At 36.8% G+C, this 18,892-nt stretch overlaps 1 protein-coding gene across 3 annotated transcripts in view; it reads right to left on the bottom strand.

Annotated features, from left to right (window-relative positions):
• Positions 1 to 18,892, bottom strand: part of LRBA (LPS responsive beige-like anchor protein) — a 401,639-nt gene that overhangs the window by 299,692 nt on the left and 83,055 nt on the right. For all 3 annotated transcript variants that reach the window (XM_027692706.1, XM_027692708.1, XM_027692707.1), the window contains 8 exons: positions 18,312 to 18,487; positions 16,942 to 17,095; positions 16,355 to 16,535; positions 14,949 to 15,076; positions 14,465 to 14,572; positions 11,815 to 11,986; positions 10,762 to 11,200; positions 991 to 1,124 (listed from right to left, as the gene is read on the bottom strand). In XM_027692706.1, coding sequence (XP_027548507.1) covers positions 991 to 1,124; positions 10,762 to 11,200; positions 11,815 to 11,986; positions 14,465 to 14,572; positions 14,949 to 15,076; positions 16,355 to 16,535; positions 16,942 to 17,095; positions 18,312 to 18,487 — 1,492 coding nt within the window. The remainder of the gene's footprint in view (positions 1 to 990; positions 1,125 to 10,761; positions 11,201 to 11,814; positions 11,987 to 14,464; positions 14,573 to 14,948; positions 15,077 to 16,354; positions 16,536 to 16,941; positions 17,096 to 18,311; positions 18,488 to 18,892) is intronic.

Below are 18,892 nucleotides of genomic sequence, written 5' to 3'. Positions count from 1 at the left end.
TATTGGAAACACTTGTATATAATTTTCAGTTCTACTTAGCACTAACACATATATCCTTAGGCAAATACCCGAGAATTTATAAATAAGCTTATACTTTACATAATAAATCTGTAACAAAAAGTAGTCTTTAGAATACACCAGATTTATACTAAATACAAGTTAATATAGTATGCCTGCTTTACAAAATAGTGAGAAATCTTGAAACTACGACAAATATTGCTCAGACATTTGCAATTGTTGCAAAGTTGGGGTTTTTCTAATACAGCATTACTTTTGCTTTTTTTTTAATTTATAAACAGGTTAGTTTTTTAGATTTGTGTAGTCACAGCAGCAAAATTAGGAATAATAAAATGATCTGGGGGACAAATTCTCAGAAAATATCCAAAAGTATGACTTCTTATATTCATGAACCCATGTGATGTCACTGACAATCGGTCCAGTCTAACTTAAAGCCATGCCTATTTTCCTGGCCTTTGTTAGAGGCACAGATACCAAATGCAGGCCCACAAGCTGCTGTGTGAGGGTGGATGACAAAGTTTAGTCAAAGCTGTATGCAGGATAAAGATGTCTCAAAGGTCCTTTTGTCTGACTTGATAATTTAGGACATACCACACACACTCCAGTAGTTTAAAAAAAGAAAAAAACAGAATGTAAAACAGTATCTTCCTAGATTATTGGCACATTTCCCCTCAAGAAAATAAAACCAGAATTAAGTATTCTTAGTACAAGTAAGACTCATACACACACACACACACACAAAAATCAGTAGGCAACAAATGGAAGGCAACTAATGACTTAATGTCTGAAAAACAACTGCTCTCACCAACAGTGTTTTGTGATATGGATAACTACTGAAAAAAAATCTCACCTTCACATAACAAATAACATGTAACAAAAAACTGTTTATTTGTATTCCAAGTGAGTGGTGAGGGAAGAAAAAGTAACAGAGGAAGGGATGGTATTTAAGTTGTTTAATTTACCCTTACTTACCAGGAGATTCTCCTGACAGATCTGGGGCTTGAGCTGAATCTAAAGAAGAAACCACACTGACAGCATTTGTAGGAATACCAACTGCAGCTGTAGAAGAGGAAATGGTTGATTTCTTCGGTGGTACAACAACACTCCTAGGTGAAGACAGAAAGTTAGTAAATCATACCGTATGTGAAGGTTCACACATCGTGATCCTGGTTTTTAATTCTAGCATTTATGCTTCTATGTCCCGCAAAACTACCATTCCTTCTCTACTTTCTTTTTCCATCATCTTTTGTAACCCACCTTAACCTAAAGGACACTTCATCCTTGTTTATGGTATACTTTTTTATGGTACACTTTAATACCTCATCCACTTCCACAAAATCCCTGACAAACAAGCACACAGTTTGAAGATCACCAGGATAAGTGTTCGGCAACTGGGTTTTTCTTTTCACTTCAGTTTCCCCAAGACTTGGTTTTAAACTTCGGGCAACATTTACGAAAGATGTCATAGACTTCAAAATTAAAACATTAAGGTGAATTATCAAGACCAAAGATTGCCTTGAAGTCTACTACTGCTGGGATTCTAATGCAGAACAGAAGACTGACTGAAGAAGGATATACCGTGGCTAAAACCATCCTAACACATATCCACATGCACATACAAATGTTCACACATCTTAAAAATACGGCTATAAATTTAAGTATATCTTGTCAATCAAGTTTTATTTACATAACAAATCAAAACATTCTTCGGAGTAAAGAGAGTCTCCATCCTTTATACAAGTTAAATGTCAGGCCTTACAGTCAGCATTAAAGACTACATCAGAGGAAAAGATGCAAAGTGACAAGTTAGGCATGGAGATTTATCTGACATGTTACAAAGACATCTATTTATGCTATACCAATTTCAATTAAATTGTAGTACTTTATTCCAAATACCTAAAAGGCCTTGTTAAGCATACGTTAAAGGCATTTTTAATTGCAAGTTAGCTCCATAAACATGCAAAACCCCAGCTAATGAGGTAAAGAGTACAGCTGATATATAATGTACTCCCACTGCAGCGCTTACTTTTAATTACCTGGTGTTAACCATAAGCCGAAAATCTTCAACATTCAATTTATTTAATCACATCTTTTGTTGACGGTAATATAACTACACACTGAAAGTATTCCCTTAATAGCTTTAAAAATATTCATTTTCTAAATAAAATAACTCAGAAACTTGACCTAAATTCAGGTGTGTTAGCAACCAAAGAAGTTCTGACAAATATTTCTAAAACAGTTGTTGCAAGAATGGGGAGAGGAGGACTGACTGCATTTGACTCCCTTCTTCAGTCACAGGATGTCAAAAGATGTCACAGAAGCTAGACCACGTTACTGATTAAATCAACCCTCCTTAATGGCAGGAGTAGGCAGGCACCATACTTGGAGGCAGTACATGTCATATCATTATAAGGGTGACTGCTAATGTTAACTAGTCACTAAAAAAATAGAAGCAACAACACCTGAGCCCCAAGTCAAGATATTGTGCCTAAACCATGAATTTTCCTCTTATGTTCATGTCTGCTTCCCTGAAATATGAACAATGGACTTTAAAAAATATATATTTAGATAGTTTTGTAAATTATAACTATATTACCAATTAATTTTGCATCACCCAGGTTTAAGAAGGGGATCTCTCACTCAAGAGTCTGTGACATTCACCGCCTGGAAACTGTTACTACTATTCTATAAAACACATTCAAACAGCTGGAAGGGGTTGAGAAATGAATACAAGTTTACTGAATACAAATTCACCTACACATAGTAAACTTTCAGACATTTCTCCAACATTCATGATACAGCACTGAAGCCCAGGTGTATTCCTTTACAGATTTTAAGTTCTTTTACTGTATAGATATCTAATTTAAGAAATACTAATCAATAACATTAAACCCAAAATCATATAGACAGATTATAAATACATGTCTATCCAGGGAGACTCCATGAGACCTTGGTGTATGATCTGGAAAAATTTCTTTGCACACCCACTAAGTTACAGAAACAATATCCTTTTGTTGCTAGCTAATACAGATACAATTATATTGGATGCAAGGTGATATGGGTGGGAGAATATTTAGTGACACATTTTGGTGCACATGTAGACGAAAGCTGTGAACACACAGGTTGTGTCTGTTCAAAACACATAATTCATGTAATTAATTTTAAATTGGAAAACATCACATGACCTTGAGGATAAAAACAAATCTTATAGAGAAGCTTTCTGTTTCCAGGGCTTATAGTCCATTAGAATTCTCTCAAAACATCAAATCAGAAGGGCTGTGTCTTCTGAATGCCTACAAAGGCTACTGATCCTATTCTCTGATCCTAGAGCCCCAGGAACTAGGAAACAGGTTGCATTATAGGTTGTAAAGAACAAGCCAGAAGCACACCTTAACAAAAAAAAAAAAAGGTTGAATTTTGACTTATATATTAGAAAAGACTCCTTTTAGATAAAAATCAAGAAATGAACATGCTGGAAAGATCAAGAAGGAGTTTTAGAACAGGAGTAAGTTTTAGCACTACTAGAAGCAGCTCCTCACAGGGCAAGTAACAGTTCTGGAACTGCATGGGAGCAAGGAAGCCCATGTGCAGACAGAGCTGTTACCTTAACACTGTTCCTCTGCAGCTGACAATGAACGCAGACAAAAGAAATCCCAGCTACAAGAGCCTTCCATTCTCTGTGCTGTTTCTGACAAAACACTACATATTATCACTCCGTCATGTAAACTCCTACTGACCTTCAGCGTTCTTAAGCGTAGTTGCACTGAGGGAGTAGTTTCAGCAAGTTGTCAGACTTTCTACAGCTACCCAAGGAAAGGTGCATTCAAGCAAAGGAATTAAGACTTTTTTTCCCCCCTTGGGCTGCAACAGACAGCAGTAAATGACCACAATAGTCCCTTTTGCCTTTTAACATCTTTTATATACATTCTCACCTTCAAAGTTTGGGAATACAAGTACAGCTGCTACTCTCACCTTCAGTAACTTACTTTCCAGGAAGTACATAAAAAAAAGGAATTATATATATTCTAACACTTCCAATATAGCTTTCAGAATCTAGCAATGGCATTCACTACAAGGAAGATACTCTGACTACTAGCACCAGGAAATCTGGCACTTACAGTTGCAAAGTAGAGCTGTTACCAGGCTGCCTTATTTTTTATTTTTTTTTAAATTACCTAACATCATTCCTTTTGCTTTGATTCAAGGAATAAAAATGAATAATACATGTTTCAGACTTTGAGATACAGAAGAACATATGCTGCTAAACAGTACATATGGGTGTGCCTGTGTACTCCAGAGTCATCACACGCTTTGAACAGGAGACATTGATTCTCACAAAGTTTACTGAGAAACCCAGATTGTTTACTGTATCTCAATGAAAAAAGTTTTAGCTTTTAGCTAAAAAGAAAACATTTCAAAAAATCTACTTCATAAATTCAACAATAAAAAGGCCCTGTTAGATCTTGGGCTCTTGGAAGAAAACAGAGGCTTTGAACAACTCACCATAAAGCTGTTTTCTAGCCTTGGACTAGTTCTGAAGAGAATTTATTTTAGATAGCAATCTGCAACAGTCAACTGAAATTATTCCTCTTTCTGTGCCAAAATAAAATAAACAGTATTTCTGGTGAGGAAAGAAGGTCCCTTCCGAGAGCTGTGTCAATCTGAAGAGCACAGCCAAAACAAATGCTGGATATTGTCCAAAAACGTGATGTAAGAAATCCCCAAATTGTGAATGTACTTTGTCTTCTGCTCAGTTGACACGACCCTCTGATGCAAAAAAACCCCTTAAAATAGTTCAAGAATCACAAACCAAAACATCAAAGTATCTTGGCATAATGACTTGGCAGCTGTGCATTCTGCATTATTGGTAACGTAATATTTATTGCCTTGTATGTTCTCCTTTTCAACAGTGCAAATGACCAGTGTTACAGCTGTGGGATTTGGTTTAGGAGCTTCCATTCCCAAGCCTTCTTCAAATGTATGGAAGTTCATTTCAGCAATCACAAAGATTCATATTTACCACATCCTGGCAAGCAAATTAGGATTTCTGCAGCATAAACATTGGTCATATTTCTTTATTTACATTCTGAAATTCCTACATTTTTCCTTCTTTGTGTAGCAAAATGATATTTTCTTTGAATATTTAGGTGGAAATGCAACCATGTTCAAACAGAAATATTTGCCATTAACTACCAATGTTCCTTTGTGTTGTTCTTTCAGAAGATTATTTAAATGCTAATATAAGGAAAATGAATGCAACTGGGAGAAAGAATGCGAGACAGTGGAAAATCAAGATTAAATATTGCAGTAAATAAACTCTGTGGAAAACAGTGTTTAGCCCATTATTAAATCAAGTAAATTTGTCAGAAGTGTCTTAGAAATAAATGTGCTTTCAACTTCCCTTAACTAATAAGGCATTTGCTTTTAAAGAGTACACAGATAAGACAGTCTTTTTTTTGTACCTAAACTGACAAGCATTTCTTAAAAAGTTAAATATTGCTACACACATGAATAAAATATTCATCAATAAGTGGCTTTATAGCACATTTCCTCAGATCTACAAAAATATTTTAAAAACCATCTGTAATTGTGCATTAATTTCATCAGAACAACAACGTACTTAAGCAACCTCACACATGAGCAGAGATGCCTCACAGGGAAAAAAAGCATCAATACACTTTACTCCTTAAAATTCACATTATCCCACCTCTTAAACTAATTCTATATTTTTGAGTTACATTTGTATATTAAAACATCCATTATCATAATATTCAAACACAGGAAAAATAAAATAAACTAGATAAACTGCACAAAAATATTCTTATGGTCTATTTCAAGGAGACCTCAAGCACTACTAAGTAAGAATGATACTTCTGAATGTCTCATTTACATGACTGTATTAGATGTTTGCCTTTTTTCATTTAAAATCAAATATTTAAGGTTTAAAGTAAGAATTTACAGCATGTGAGCTGATAAACATAGGTCAGGCATAGTGAGAACTAGCCACCATAAATACATCTTAGCCAGAAGGTCAGTGTGTTATTAGTCCCAATTATGCTGAAGTGTAAGAAGTCTTCGTGTTGCAGACAATTATTCACTGCTGAATGAGCACAGACCACTGAGCTGAACACTGACTTCCCTCACAGACAAAGGCTTACGCAATAATGATCTATTCTGCCAAATTCTATAAGGATTTACTTATCGAACCCTTCCTCGGTTTCAGATCACTGATTCTTCTGTTTTCAATATAAAGATAGAAAATATCTACATGTCCTAAAATTTTAGGATTTTCCCAAGCATTTATTTTTCATGAAGTTGGCAAGTCCCCATTTCATTTTAAATATATTTCAAGTTACAAATTTTCCTTGGGTGCAAGTCAAATATTCCTAATACAACACGGGGCAGTCCAAATTGATGACCTCACTGTAATTTAAAAATATTTACATGAGCTCTGATTCCTCTTGACAGATTTATACAGATTTATTCTTAGCATTCTATTTCTAAGCACTGAAAAGCCACACAGGTGACAGTTTGTCTGTATACCTATGGGACAGTGGTTTTAATTCAAAACCAAAAGAAAACAGCCTTGTTCCAGGCTACCAAAACGATGCCCACTGCAAGGCATCACTGCAAGGAGCAAAAGACCAGTAAAGAGGATCAGAGATTTATTTCCACGTCTACTTTGTGAGACAGGAAAGCAGCCTGCCATGTCAGTGTCCTTCTATGGGCTCTGCTGTCTGTAGATAATACCCATTGTCTTATGTCTCCCTTGAAATACCCAAGGAGAAAGGAAGAATAAGAGACTCTCAAAACCATGAGAGATCAGAGGGTGGGGGGAAGGGAAGAGAAGATATGATAGAAAGAACACAATCAATCTTGTAAGAGAACTTTAAAATCAGTTTGGCAGGGAGAAGACTTCAAATGGTTTGGCTCTTCAGCCCCTGCAGAATGCAAATTGTTGGTGTGTTGAAAGAGCTGAGCTTTTCATCACGGCACATGTGCCTTTATCTGCAGATCCCCCATTCTCATATTCTCTACCTACACCTGGTAGACTTAATCTTGTCAACAACGAGTGTATTCTTTTTGCATTTGAGGCCCAAGTCAATGAAGTCTAAAATGCATTCATTCCATATAAAAAAGGGACTTCGATGAAATTTAACCAAAATACCACAACCAACCTTTACAAAGGCACATGCAGGCCACTGACTGACAAACGAGTAAACATAGGCTGAGCCAAACCAAGCAGCTTATGGACGAAGTTCCAAAAAGATAAACAAGCTTAGTAACATATCTGTTCTGTAACTTACAGCACAGCTGCAGATTTAAGCTCTATGGTACAATATCACGATGTAAGAGCACATATTCCTCTGAACCCTCAGCATCAGCTTCCTATAATGACACGGTTATTGAATGTTTCCACAATGAGCAGCAGAAGCCAGGAGAGACCAAGATTTTATTTTAAAGTGCACAGTAAAAACAGCAAGTGATAGGTTATGGGTTTTATTAAACTAACTGAAGAGAAATGTCATCTCTCATTTCATCCCAAGCTTTGGTTATTTTTATTTCTGTTTTATTTAAATTTGCCTGCATTAGCCTGCCCTCCTTTTTCTACAAGATTACTACTAAATAAGAAAACTGCTGGTTTAGGACACACTGAAATTGGAACATTAATTCATGTCCCTATGGATCTTGGGAAAAAGCCAATGCAAGTCTTGAACTTTATCGTGATAAACCCCTGGCACCCACTAATCACAAGATTGTATCTTCACATAAGATAAGGGGAAGACTTTTGGCATGGGAATGAACACATACACCTAGCTGTTTGCAAAGGCTTGCAACCTGGCAGCCTTTCAGTAAGGTTTCACTCACATAGCTGTTACTGTATACTCTCCAGCTATGGCTGGGAAGTTGATAATCCTTAAGATATGAGGAGAGTTTTGATTTCTGACACAGCATTCCTGAGATAAATGCAGGATCAGAGAGATGCTTTGAAATTCCCAGAGATACCCTGCTGGTAAACTGCTACATGGGAACAACTTTTAACAAAGTGCCTTTAAAAAGAAAAAAAAAATTAACTCACAGAACTTGTGTTTGCCATCAAACAATATACTAAATGTAAACCAGACACAGAAAATAAGAGCATCTCAAAGCCTGTTTTCCAAAAAAAACTTTCACAACATAACTTTGTATTTTTGTCTACCCCAGAGATGAGCTACTATTTCCAAATCTATTCCAATTTCTTGTAAAAAGGGTGATTCTTTTTTTTATCCCTGGCACAATTCCTTCCCACTGCTGTCACCAGGTGTCATTTCAGAGCACAAACATGTATTTTAAGCGGTCGCACTGCATAAGCAAGCAGTCACCTTCAAGTGGCCATAAAAGTTTCCTGTCTATGTAACTTTCAATATGTTTCATACACACAGTTATTTTGTCTTTATAACTCATTTCTTAGATAGTTAGCAACATGCTTTATCATAAATCAACGTATTTACCATAGATGCAAGATTGTGCATGTCACTACCAGATGATAACTGATTAGAAGTAAGACTTCTACATCACTAAGTACACTTTTGTCTACTAGACATACCCACAAAAGCAAGGAAATGAAAAATTCAGGCAAAACACAGAGTCACTGACATACTGAGGTCACATGCAACTGCTGAAGGACAAAATACTTCATACTACTTCATGATCTCCTCATATATTTATCCCCACCCACTAAACTAAGTCATTGGAAACAAATACCCGCAAGTTTTCACTGTGGAGCAGTCCAGCTACAAAAACCCTACAAAATCCCTTGCCCTCTGCTCTTCCATCCAAAAGTACAGTGCTGTCCACTGCTTCAGTCCATGCACCCCTTTCACTCCTCTGTGTATATTCCTTCATGAGACCAGCTTCCTTTCAGTAATGATGCAGTAACTATGCCTCAAGGTTAAGTGAAAGAATTGCAAGAGTTGTTACAAATGGCTGTCTCTTTGGAGATGGAAAAAGATCCATCCGGGACACTGTAGCACCGGAAAAGTAAAAGGGCAAAAGAGCAAGTAGTTCAAATTTTCAGTATCTTGCTTCATGAAGCACACCACAATTTAAGGGCTTTTTTGTTGTGTTATTTGAGTGACTTTGCAACTATGCAGATAAAAGAACACAAAACTGCAAGTGACTGAAGGGCTGCTATCAATGCCCAGTATTTCATTAGTGTACATGTGATCAATTTAAATTGTACAGCTTCCTCTGTATGTCAGCTACCAGGACTGCAAGTGCCCCATTGTTTCCTGTCTACTTAACTTGCTTTACACCACTTCAAATCAGATTTTCACAAGCAACACAAACCTTCAGTTTAAACAATAGCTAAAAAATTACTCTTCAGTGCAACAGGCACTTCTGCACCAGATCTCCAGACAAATGTTATTTTGTGGCTGCAATTTCTATCAAGCAGCAATGAATAATAAGAATTTTATGAGAAAAAATCACCAGTCACAGACTAAAACATTATGCTCTTTGACATCGACTGCCCACTTGCAGCAAAGAGCAATGAGAAGCCTCAAAGGAGAAGTGCCAAAAGCACTTGGGCAGCAGCAGGGAGAGAGGTGTGACAAGTTCTAATTCAGTGTACCCCTTCTACCAACTTCCCCCTCTTCCTCCATCCTCCTACTGCTCTCAGAAGTCCTCCTGTTTAGCATCACAAACAGAACACAGTATTTACTTTGAGACAAGAGCAAGTGGCCAAATGCTGGCTGGCACACACCATCTGCGTCTAATCTAGCCAGACAACCACCACTGTCTCTTCCCCCACTAGTGATATGGCAATCTGAGTTGAGAAGACATGCTGTGACAGCTGCATCCATACCCCTGGCAGAGCTTCACTCCTTTCTTGGGTCATCTGTTAGTTTGAACAAGGCAGCCATAGACTGCAAAGACATCAGAGCCAGAGGAAGCTCAGGAATAAGCAGGGATCAGATACCATTATATTGACACGGGATCCCCTTGCACCAGACCGACTGCAGGATTTCTGGATACAGTCAAGGCTTTTCTAGAGACAGGAATGTGAGTGTTATGGGATTCTTTCTTTTGTTCTTTCTTTGTTGTTTTGGGGAATCCTGAAGAGGTAAAAGTCAGTAAGTCTAGTAAAAGACAGTGTGGTCTACTATACTTTGGAAAAGATAAGGAGCTAATGAGACCCAGATATAGGGGACACCAAAATTATTATCAGGAAAGAGGGACTTCATTTTATTTCTGCAGGCCTTCAAAACCAACTAAATATGCACAGCAGTCCTCATCTGCCAGTGATACATTTAGGAAGAGAATAGGGAAGACAAAAGAATAGTTTACACCCTTAATCTTTTCTTTTACTCTTACAGTCATTTCTAGGCAATTTATTGGCCATCTTGCTATATTGCTTCTGAGCTGTAACATGTATGGAGACAGAGGAGTTAAGTCTTATAAGGAGGTGCTGGTTTCAAGACCTTCAAGTACAACTCAATCACCAGTCATTTTTCTTTTCCAGTCTTTCATAGCATGCAATAGCAACCCACATAATGCAGAATATACCTTCACAAAGAACCTATGTGATGTCAGTAACTTGGTAGCCAAAGGTTCTACTTCTCAATCAAAGCATCTTGATTACTATTAAATACTAGATGATCTTGCACCTGAGTTCTGGTGAACTGAAGTGTGAGTTTTCCTGTTCTTTACAGATACCTTAAGCAAAACTAAACAGCCCAAATATTTCAGCTGTCACATTACCTGTCAAAGGAATGGAACTGTACAGGCTGCTCAGCAGCTCCATCACCAAGAACTCCAAGGAAGGTCGGTGGCAGAAGAGCAGCATCCACTGCAGTCCCATCAGCGGGTGTGCTGACCAGGCTTCTCAAGATGTCCTTTACATTGACATTTTTTGCAGCTGCCACAGAAGCTGCAGGCTTACTGTCTTCAGTTCCTGTCTCACTTCTGCCCTCCTGAGACTTATTTACTTCTAACGAGAGCGTGCACAGTACTTCACTGATTGCATCTGGACCTGCACTGACACTTAGAGATCCTGCTTCAGCAGCACCACCCGAATTGTTTGTTTGTCCTGAAGCTGCTTCCTCCCCAAGACCAGAATCCCTTCTTTGTATAGATGTTGCACTTTCTGAATCTTCAGTGGAGGCTGAAGCACCAAGAGCAGCAGAAGGGTTTTCCACAACTGTTCATACCAAAAAAAACAGAAAACACATTTTAAGGTCATTATTAACAGAGCTGCATTCACCACATTGCTCCTGAAGAAGTAACAGCAATAGAAGACAAGTGAAATAACACAGCCATAAGTGTTTCTTCTTGCCCACTTAGAGATTTAATATATTTGTAAGTATTTAATAGGAAATTTAGAACAGAATAATTTCCTTCTAATTCCTGAGAAGCCTGAAAAATCGTAACATCCAAAAATTAAGACAAGGAAATAGAAGATATTGACGCATCAGTCAAAGAATGAAAATTAATTGGAGTCTGACAGTGGGAAAAAAGCTGGCAGTCTATGCTTACGCACACTTCACCTTACAAATAACGTACAGTAAAGTTTCTGCAACAAATATTCGTGAATACTTAGCTACTTCAGTGAGATTAGCCCCCTCTACACAGCATAATCAACTATAGTTTTTTTCTCGGATCAGAAGAAGAAATACAAATACTGAGGCAAACTGAACACTATGATGTTGTTTACTTCAGTGGTTACAATGCACATATTTCTGTACATTTTCACATGGACTTCTACAGAATTTTAAGCCATATTATTTTCATTTGGCCAAATAATTAACAGTTCACCTGTAGTAGGATTCTCATTGTTTTCATTCTCTGATCCCTTGCATGACTGGCTTTGGTTTGGTGGTCGTCTTTCATTCTGAGGTTCCAGTATATCTCTGTATTTTGAAACCATGAGCACAGAAATAAAATACACAACAGCCAAAGCCAAAAATTGAGCCTGTTTACTATCCTCCTGTAAAAAAAAAAGAAAAAGAGACACACACAGATTTTTCCATTACAATTTCAGCAGCATGTTTATTTTTCTGTAAAGTATGCCCAGCGCTACCATAAACAGACCGGGAGTAAGTTGATATGTCAACAATGGAAGAACAATATTCTCTAGTCACAGTTTGTCTCACCTATAAAGGTAGGGAATACAGCAATTGTATTCAAGTGGCACTAATACTTCCATTTTTCATTTATAAATATGACAACTTGGCTAAGGTTGTGTGTTTTGACTACATGCTTCGAATTAGTGCAGGGACTAGGTCCCCTTTATTTACAGGTGTTTCTTCTATTACATTTCCTCAGAAGTGCCAAGATACTAACAGCATTTGCTGTGAAGTACAACAGGCAAGCACATTCAACAAAACTATAATGTATCAATGACGGAGGTGGAACAAAATACAGAACCAGTGTTAGGATTTAATTTCATCATTAGATAATCCAGATGAATGTAATGTACTATGTGCAATTTAAACAAGAGTATGCATTTGCACTACAACTCTAACTTTATACAGAGATTTTAAGAAAACCTTAAAAACAAATCTTAATATGAACGAGGCCATGTTCCTCCCCAGAGCTCTCAGTTGCTCCTAGTGAAACAGAGGGAAGACCAGACTTTAAGATTTAGCCTAAGCTTGTCCCCTTTGGCTGTCAAAAGAAGAAAAGTTTCATACACTTCGGGATAACAGGAGAAGAGAATAGTTGGATTCTCACTGACCAATCAGTAAGAAGGGTGTTTGGGGTTTTGTACCTCTCATTTACATCAAGGCTCAGGTGACAGTCAATGTTTTCCTCTGAGGAGTTCAGAGGAACTAAGTTAAACTATAAAGCTCATTCTATCACAATTGTAAGTGCCTATTGAAGCTCCATATTCCAGGAAGAGCTCTTTAATAAACTATACTGGGAGAAGTTTATGAGAAGTTCTCTATCAAGAACTAGATAACGTAGCCGGATCCTATGTGTTGCACTGAAAAAAACAACCTATATTCACCTTGGCTCAACACAAAATCTTAACTTCCATAGGACAAGGTAGAAACAGTAAGGTATTAACAGGTTGGCAAAAGGCAAGCACAGTGTGAGATTAGGGAAAATTGCCTACAATGATAGGGATTATAAAGAATTTTCTTACTCGATCAATCTTTGCAAGACAGTTTCCAACTGTACTTAATAAAATTGTGATTCAGTGAATTAGCACTACATTTCAGCAATGTTTGTAGAACTGCTTGAAATAAAGCTCATGTATCACTGTAAGTACTACTACTAGTGGTTAAGTGGATTCCATCCCAATTCCTCCTATACAGGTTCAAATTATGCCCAATCACGATTCTCTGTGCCGAACATAGTGTAAGAAACTGCATGCAAAGAACACATTTAGATGCAAGTGTAAACAGCTCAGATAAAAACCATTACAATATAGACCTTTCAAAGTCTGCTTCTTCTCCACAGCTCAACACCTTTGCCAAAAAGCAGAGCTATTGCATCATTTTATATTTATTGTGAAACAGAAAGCCCAATGGATTAGATACACAAAAAAAAAGTAGCTTTGTGTGTTTTGTTTTGGTGGACTTTTTTAAAGAAAAAAATGAGTTCACAAATGCTTGAATATTGCATTATTAGGATTATTTTAGCTGCCACCAGTACGGCAGGTTCACTTCCTGTTACTCCTTTGCACACTGATACCGAAGTAGCAGTTAAAGAAAGCTTGTTTCAATCAATAAACACTGTAAAGATAAAACTCTCTATTCTAGATAGAATAAAAGTCACTGTATAAAACATTATATTTGCTAAACAGTCCTATTATTGTAAAGTAAGTTCTGGTGTCCAAGCTTGTGGTCACCAATGACTCACAGCCATTATAGCTGCTCTATTTGCTTACAGAGGTGTTTTTTTCAAGTAATCAATCTCAATTTCCTCAATATCAGCTATAAAGTTGCTGACACAGGGCAAAGATATTTTTAGTCAATTCAAGACTAAAAAACATATGCATACTTACAACACATGCACACAAATTGGTTCCTCTGAGGGGAAGTAAACAAATTAGAGATGACCTCTAATTTCTAATTAGCTAGAAAGATACTCATTTTTCATAAACATCTTTATGATACATAATATACATAAGCAGTTTGTCTATGTACCAAAGTGTGTGCAAGTACACAGCTGTACTAAACACAACATATTTAATATACAACAGGCAGAATTCCAGAGAATCAGCTCTTAGGAAAACACCAAAGAGCGTGATCAGCAGGCAGTTGGGTTTCACCTCTGCCTCCTTCCAATCCTAAACACTACAACAGCTGCAGAGTATTACGAGCTCCTAATTACTGTGAGCAGTGTTCCCTTTTTGTACATTCAATTTAGCCAAACTGTGCAACACAAAGAAAGTGTTGAGCAAACAGATATATGCAGAAATCTAGCTACAAAGAAAACAACCTTATTTGCAACTTACTATATCTCTGAACACTACTGCTCGAAGGCGATTAATATCCATATCCTGCAGAAGCCTGTCATGGTCTCGTATTGGAGAAATGCCACCAGTCACAATGTCCACTGGACTCTATTAAAAAAAACAAAAACGTAATTGTTCAAGGTTCTGTTTTTAAAAGCGTTCTACCAAGAATCATTAAGTGTGTACCATCATCCACTGCACATCATATTGTCATAACTGGAGCACAAAGATCAGATAATGCATTTCATCTTTAAAATTAAAAAAAAAAATCTGGCAAATTCTCATGACAGATTAATTTCCCTGTAGAAGGCTAAAAATGCAAATGTTAAATTCACATCTTAGAAAAACTATTTCAGAATTTCCAGGCTTCATACCCTTCGGCTCTATTAGTAGCAGTGGTGCAAGTATAAATCTAAGAACTTATCCCTCTGTACAGAGTAATAATTACCGAATTTTGTGCTCCTGAATGTGGTCTTAAACTTGCCTTAGCTGCAGTCTTTCCTGATCCTATAAAGCCTTGCACTGTTTTCTGATTCTTCCCAATGTCTCCAACAGGCTTCATCTGCGCATGCTGCTGACACTCCAAGCAATTTCTTACTGCTATTGCACATACTTGAAGGGAAAACAAATGTTAAGAATTATTCTGCGAAATATTATTGTCTATATTCCCTCACAGAGATGTAAAACACAATTCTGCTTATCACTTAAACTAAAAAGTTTACGCACATCAGCAAAACATTTTGCTTCAATAAGTTTTAAATAGTCGCAAAACAGTGCTCAAAATTCTTTAAAAATTTACAACTAAAAATTAATACTAAACTATTAGAACACACGTGCTGTATCTAATGGATACTTTAAAGTGAGCAAGTTATCATCCCTCATTGAAATTTTACCATGCATACAACCACGGGGTGGGTAGGGTGAAGACAGCTAAATTTCACAGACTAGCAAGGGAGAAAGACAAGTGATACACTAGTGAAACAAATGGCAACGTTTGCTTCACAATACTCTGTTACTCTTGGACTAAATGTTCTCTGAATTTACACAATTTATTTTTTTTTAGCTGCACAATCGTGCCCTGTTTCATCTTCTAGTATTATTTTCAAAGGAAAAAAGAACTACCCCACCTCTATACCTGTTTGCATCCCATAAATCTTGTTCTACCTGCACAAAGTTTTAATTGCCTAGAAAGGGAGAGGAAGGCTAGTTACTGTTGAGGCTCTGAGCTGCTCTGGCACTCATGCAAATTAAACTTTTCATTACAAAAAGTCTTAGAGCATGCAACTAGCACGAATACTCTCCTCCTGCATTAACTACCTGAACCCTTTTATAATCTTGTATGTACTTATTTCCAGAATATTTGTTATTTTCTTAGGTAATGACTCCTTTCTTTCAATCCAATTTGATGCAAATTTACTGTAATAACTGGATACACCAACTGTCCAATTTGAACCCTTCAGTAATTTACATCTCTAGTTTTCACCATACCTTCATCTCCTGATCTCAGGCTTTACATGTCTTTTCTAAGTATTGAAAAAGCTCACGGGTTTTCATATGGTACAAGATTACTTTCTCTTAAACTGCTATATTCTCAGCCCTGACTATATGGGGAACTCAGGTAAAAGAAATATCTTCATAGATAAAATGAAAATATGCATCCACAACAGTCAGGCTACCAAACCTACTTATTTTATTTAAACTTTTAAAGATGAATATATATGCACTGCAGTACAGTAATAGCAAAACAGTAAAAGACCTTAAAGTTTGACTAAATTTAATCTTGATTTAACAAAACAAAGGACAGAGGGGAAAAAATAAATCAATCTAACAGTTGCTAACTATTTAGTAACAGCAAGCTCCTATACTCATTAAATGGTTTTATTTGCTTACCCAGACGAAGACACTGTCGCAGAATTCCTCCAGATGACATGTTTTTCTCAGACTCAATTTCAGTGAAACCAAGAGAGCTTGCAAAAATTAGCACATCCACAAGGTTGATTAATCTCTGGAGAAATGTTAAAGATGCTTCTACTGAAAGTCCTTGAGTTGGCTCAATACTCTCCAATTCATGCTACACAGAGAAAAGTTGAAAGCAACATTTACTTCTTCACAAAGGTAACATTCCTACAACCTAAATGATGAAAAATGTGTGCTGGAAGTTCATTATCAGTCACACTCAAAAGTAATAATTAGTCATATTCTAGGAACAATCATTAGTATTGGGATTTCATTCCATTATAGACCACTGTGGGGCAACGAAGGCAGGTAACTTTATGTCTTCAGGCAAAGAAGGCAAGCATTCAATTTATCTTAGGGAAAGCATGGAGGTAGCAAAGGGAGGAAAGAGATGTCCGTAGAATTATCCCATTTGCATTTCCTGTTTCCCAAAAGGACAGATATAATACTTAATACACCCCATAAAAGAAAGGCATCCTCCCAGAAGTGATAAATTTTCAAATGAAAATGGAATTTCTTACAGTAGCAGATGTGGCAGCAGAAAGCAATGGCAATATACCACCACAGGCCATGATCATGTTGTCCATCACTTGAGAGATGAGGTGAATTGTGTTGTGCACAAATACGACATTGTCACTGCTATTCACAAAGTCCATCACAGTTTTGGTAGAATGGCTGTCCAAAAAAAAAAAAAAAATTCAGAATACAGCTTTATTTTTGTGGTATTTTAGCACATTTAGGTTTTCACAAAACTAAAACCAGAAAGTTAGCAGTGGGGCAGCAAATAACACATGACTGTAAAGGTCTAACTGAGGTACCTCAATCTAAACCTAAAGCTACCTTTCCTTTCTGTTCTTAAACTGCTAAGGATCACAGATTGCTAAAAACACCAAGATGTGCATTAATCATCATTTGGATAAAGATACATTATAGGCTGGTCTATGACTACTTGTTATAGCAAAAGTCACTATATCCAGAAACAGAATAAAGTTTCCTAGATCTGTGAAGTAGATTTGAACTTAAATCTTTGGAAAACTAAAGCAGGTACTAAGGGTTTCTCAGAGAAATTAAAAATCAACAACGCATAACACTTACACAAAAGCTCTGCAAAACAGACTAAACTAAAAATATATTTCAGCTGTATCTGATGATGTTATGATAGATTAACTTACACGCATCCTAAAAATTATAGTCAGACAAAAATTCACCTCAGTTTAAATTGTTTTAATCACTTAAATACTCCATGCCTTCATCTTTTTTATCAGGTCAGTGCAGCTATATGGTTCAATTTAAATTTGACATTCACTACTACAAGCTAACAATACACACCACTCCTATTCAAGATATTAAATCTTTATATTAAAATGCAGAATTACCACCATTTTCAAAGATGTTGATGATTACATTCCAGATCTCTGTTACAAGGTAATTTTCAAATGAACATCTGTGTTCACAGAACCCTATCAAAGCAGCAATGTAGTGTGTGTAAATGCAGGAGTAAGAAATACTATTTTGGATACATTATCTTTTTTTTTAGTCCATATTTAGATACTAATAAAAGACACAGGCCCTTACATACATTAAGAACATGAAAATCTTAGTCCAATAAAAATCAACAGCAAGACTACCACAGACATATGTAGCCAGGATTTCAGTCAAAATCTATGTGTAGGCCCTCAACCAATAGACATCCATGTCTGTAAAAAGCTGAAACAAAATTTTTGAGAATAATTTGGTATAGGTCACAAAACAAGTAAGGCTGTTGAATAATGCGTAAAATACCAGATGTCCAAAATTCAAGGTCAATGACCCACTCTGATGCAGCTTCAACAAAGCTAATTATAATTGAAATGACAGTCTAGATCATTCTATATAAAGCATAGAAATGTACCTTCTCCACATCTGAATATCTGTCTCTATGGAAAAGAGCAAGTCTGTGAGCAGGCGCTGATGCATCAGTGACCACTTAAACTCAGGAATACGGAACACAGTTGACCTCGTATCTCTTCTCTGCCCATCCAAGGCAGCAGTCAGCTCTTGTCCTGAAGAAACTTGCTGCCTTGAGGTCTGAATACGTGGTTTGCAGACGAAAAAAAAAAAGAAAAAAGAAAAAAACCAAACCAAATACCACACTCTGATTATTAGTTTCCATGGTATACTCTGAAATGCATTTAACAGACTTGAGATTTTAGATGTCCAGCAGGTTTAGACTGTGTACACGGTTACAAATAAAGCTAAAACTATTACATAAATGCTATTTAATGAATGTGCCAAACCTACAAACTAGTCTATAGCTGCACTACCACACCTGTCAATCTAGGCACACAGAAGCAGCAACCCAATCTTACCACAGGGGGAGAATATGTTGCTGTAGACAGTGATTTTCCTCCTTTAAGGAAGAATGGTGCAGAATGAAGAGCATCCATTAGGAGGTATCTCTGCAGAAGGGAAGCACTCAGATGCATGACTATT

Source organism: Neopelma chrysocephalum, unplaced genomic scaffold (genome assembly GCF_003984885.1).
Source record: "Neopelma chrysocephalum unplaced genomic scaffold, ASM398488v2 Primary Assembly neopelma1_88, whole genome shotgun sequence".
Lineage (NCBI taxonomy): Eukaryota > Metazoa > Chordata > Aves > Passeriformes > Pipridae > Neopelma > Neopelma chrysocephalum.
Note: the sequence above shows the minus strand (reverse complement) of the source record. Positions and strands in the feature narration are given on the sequence as shown.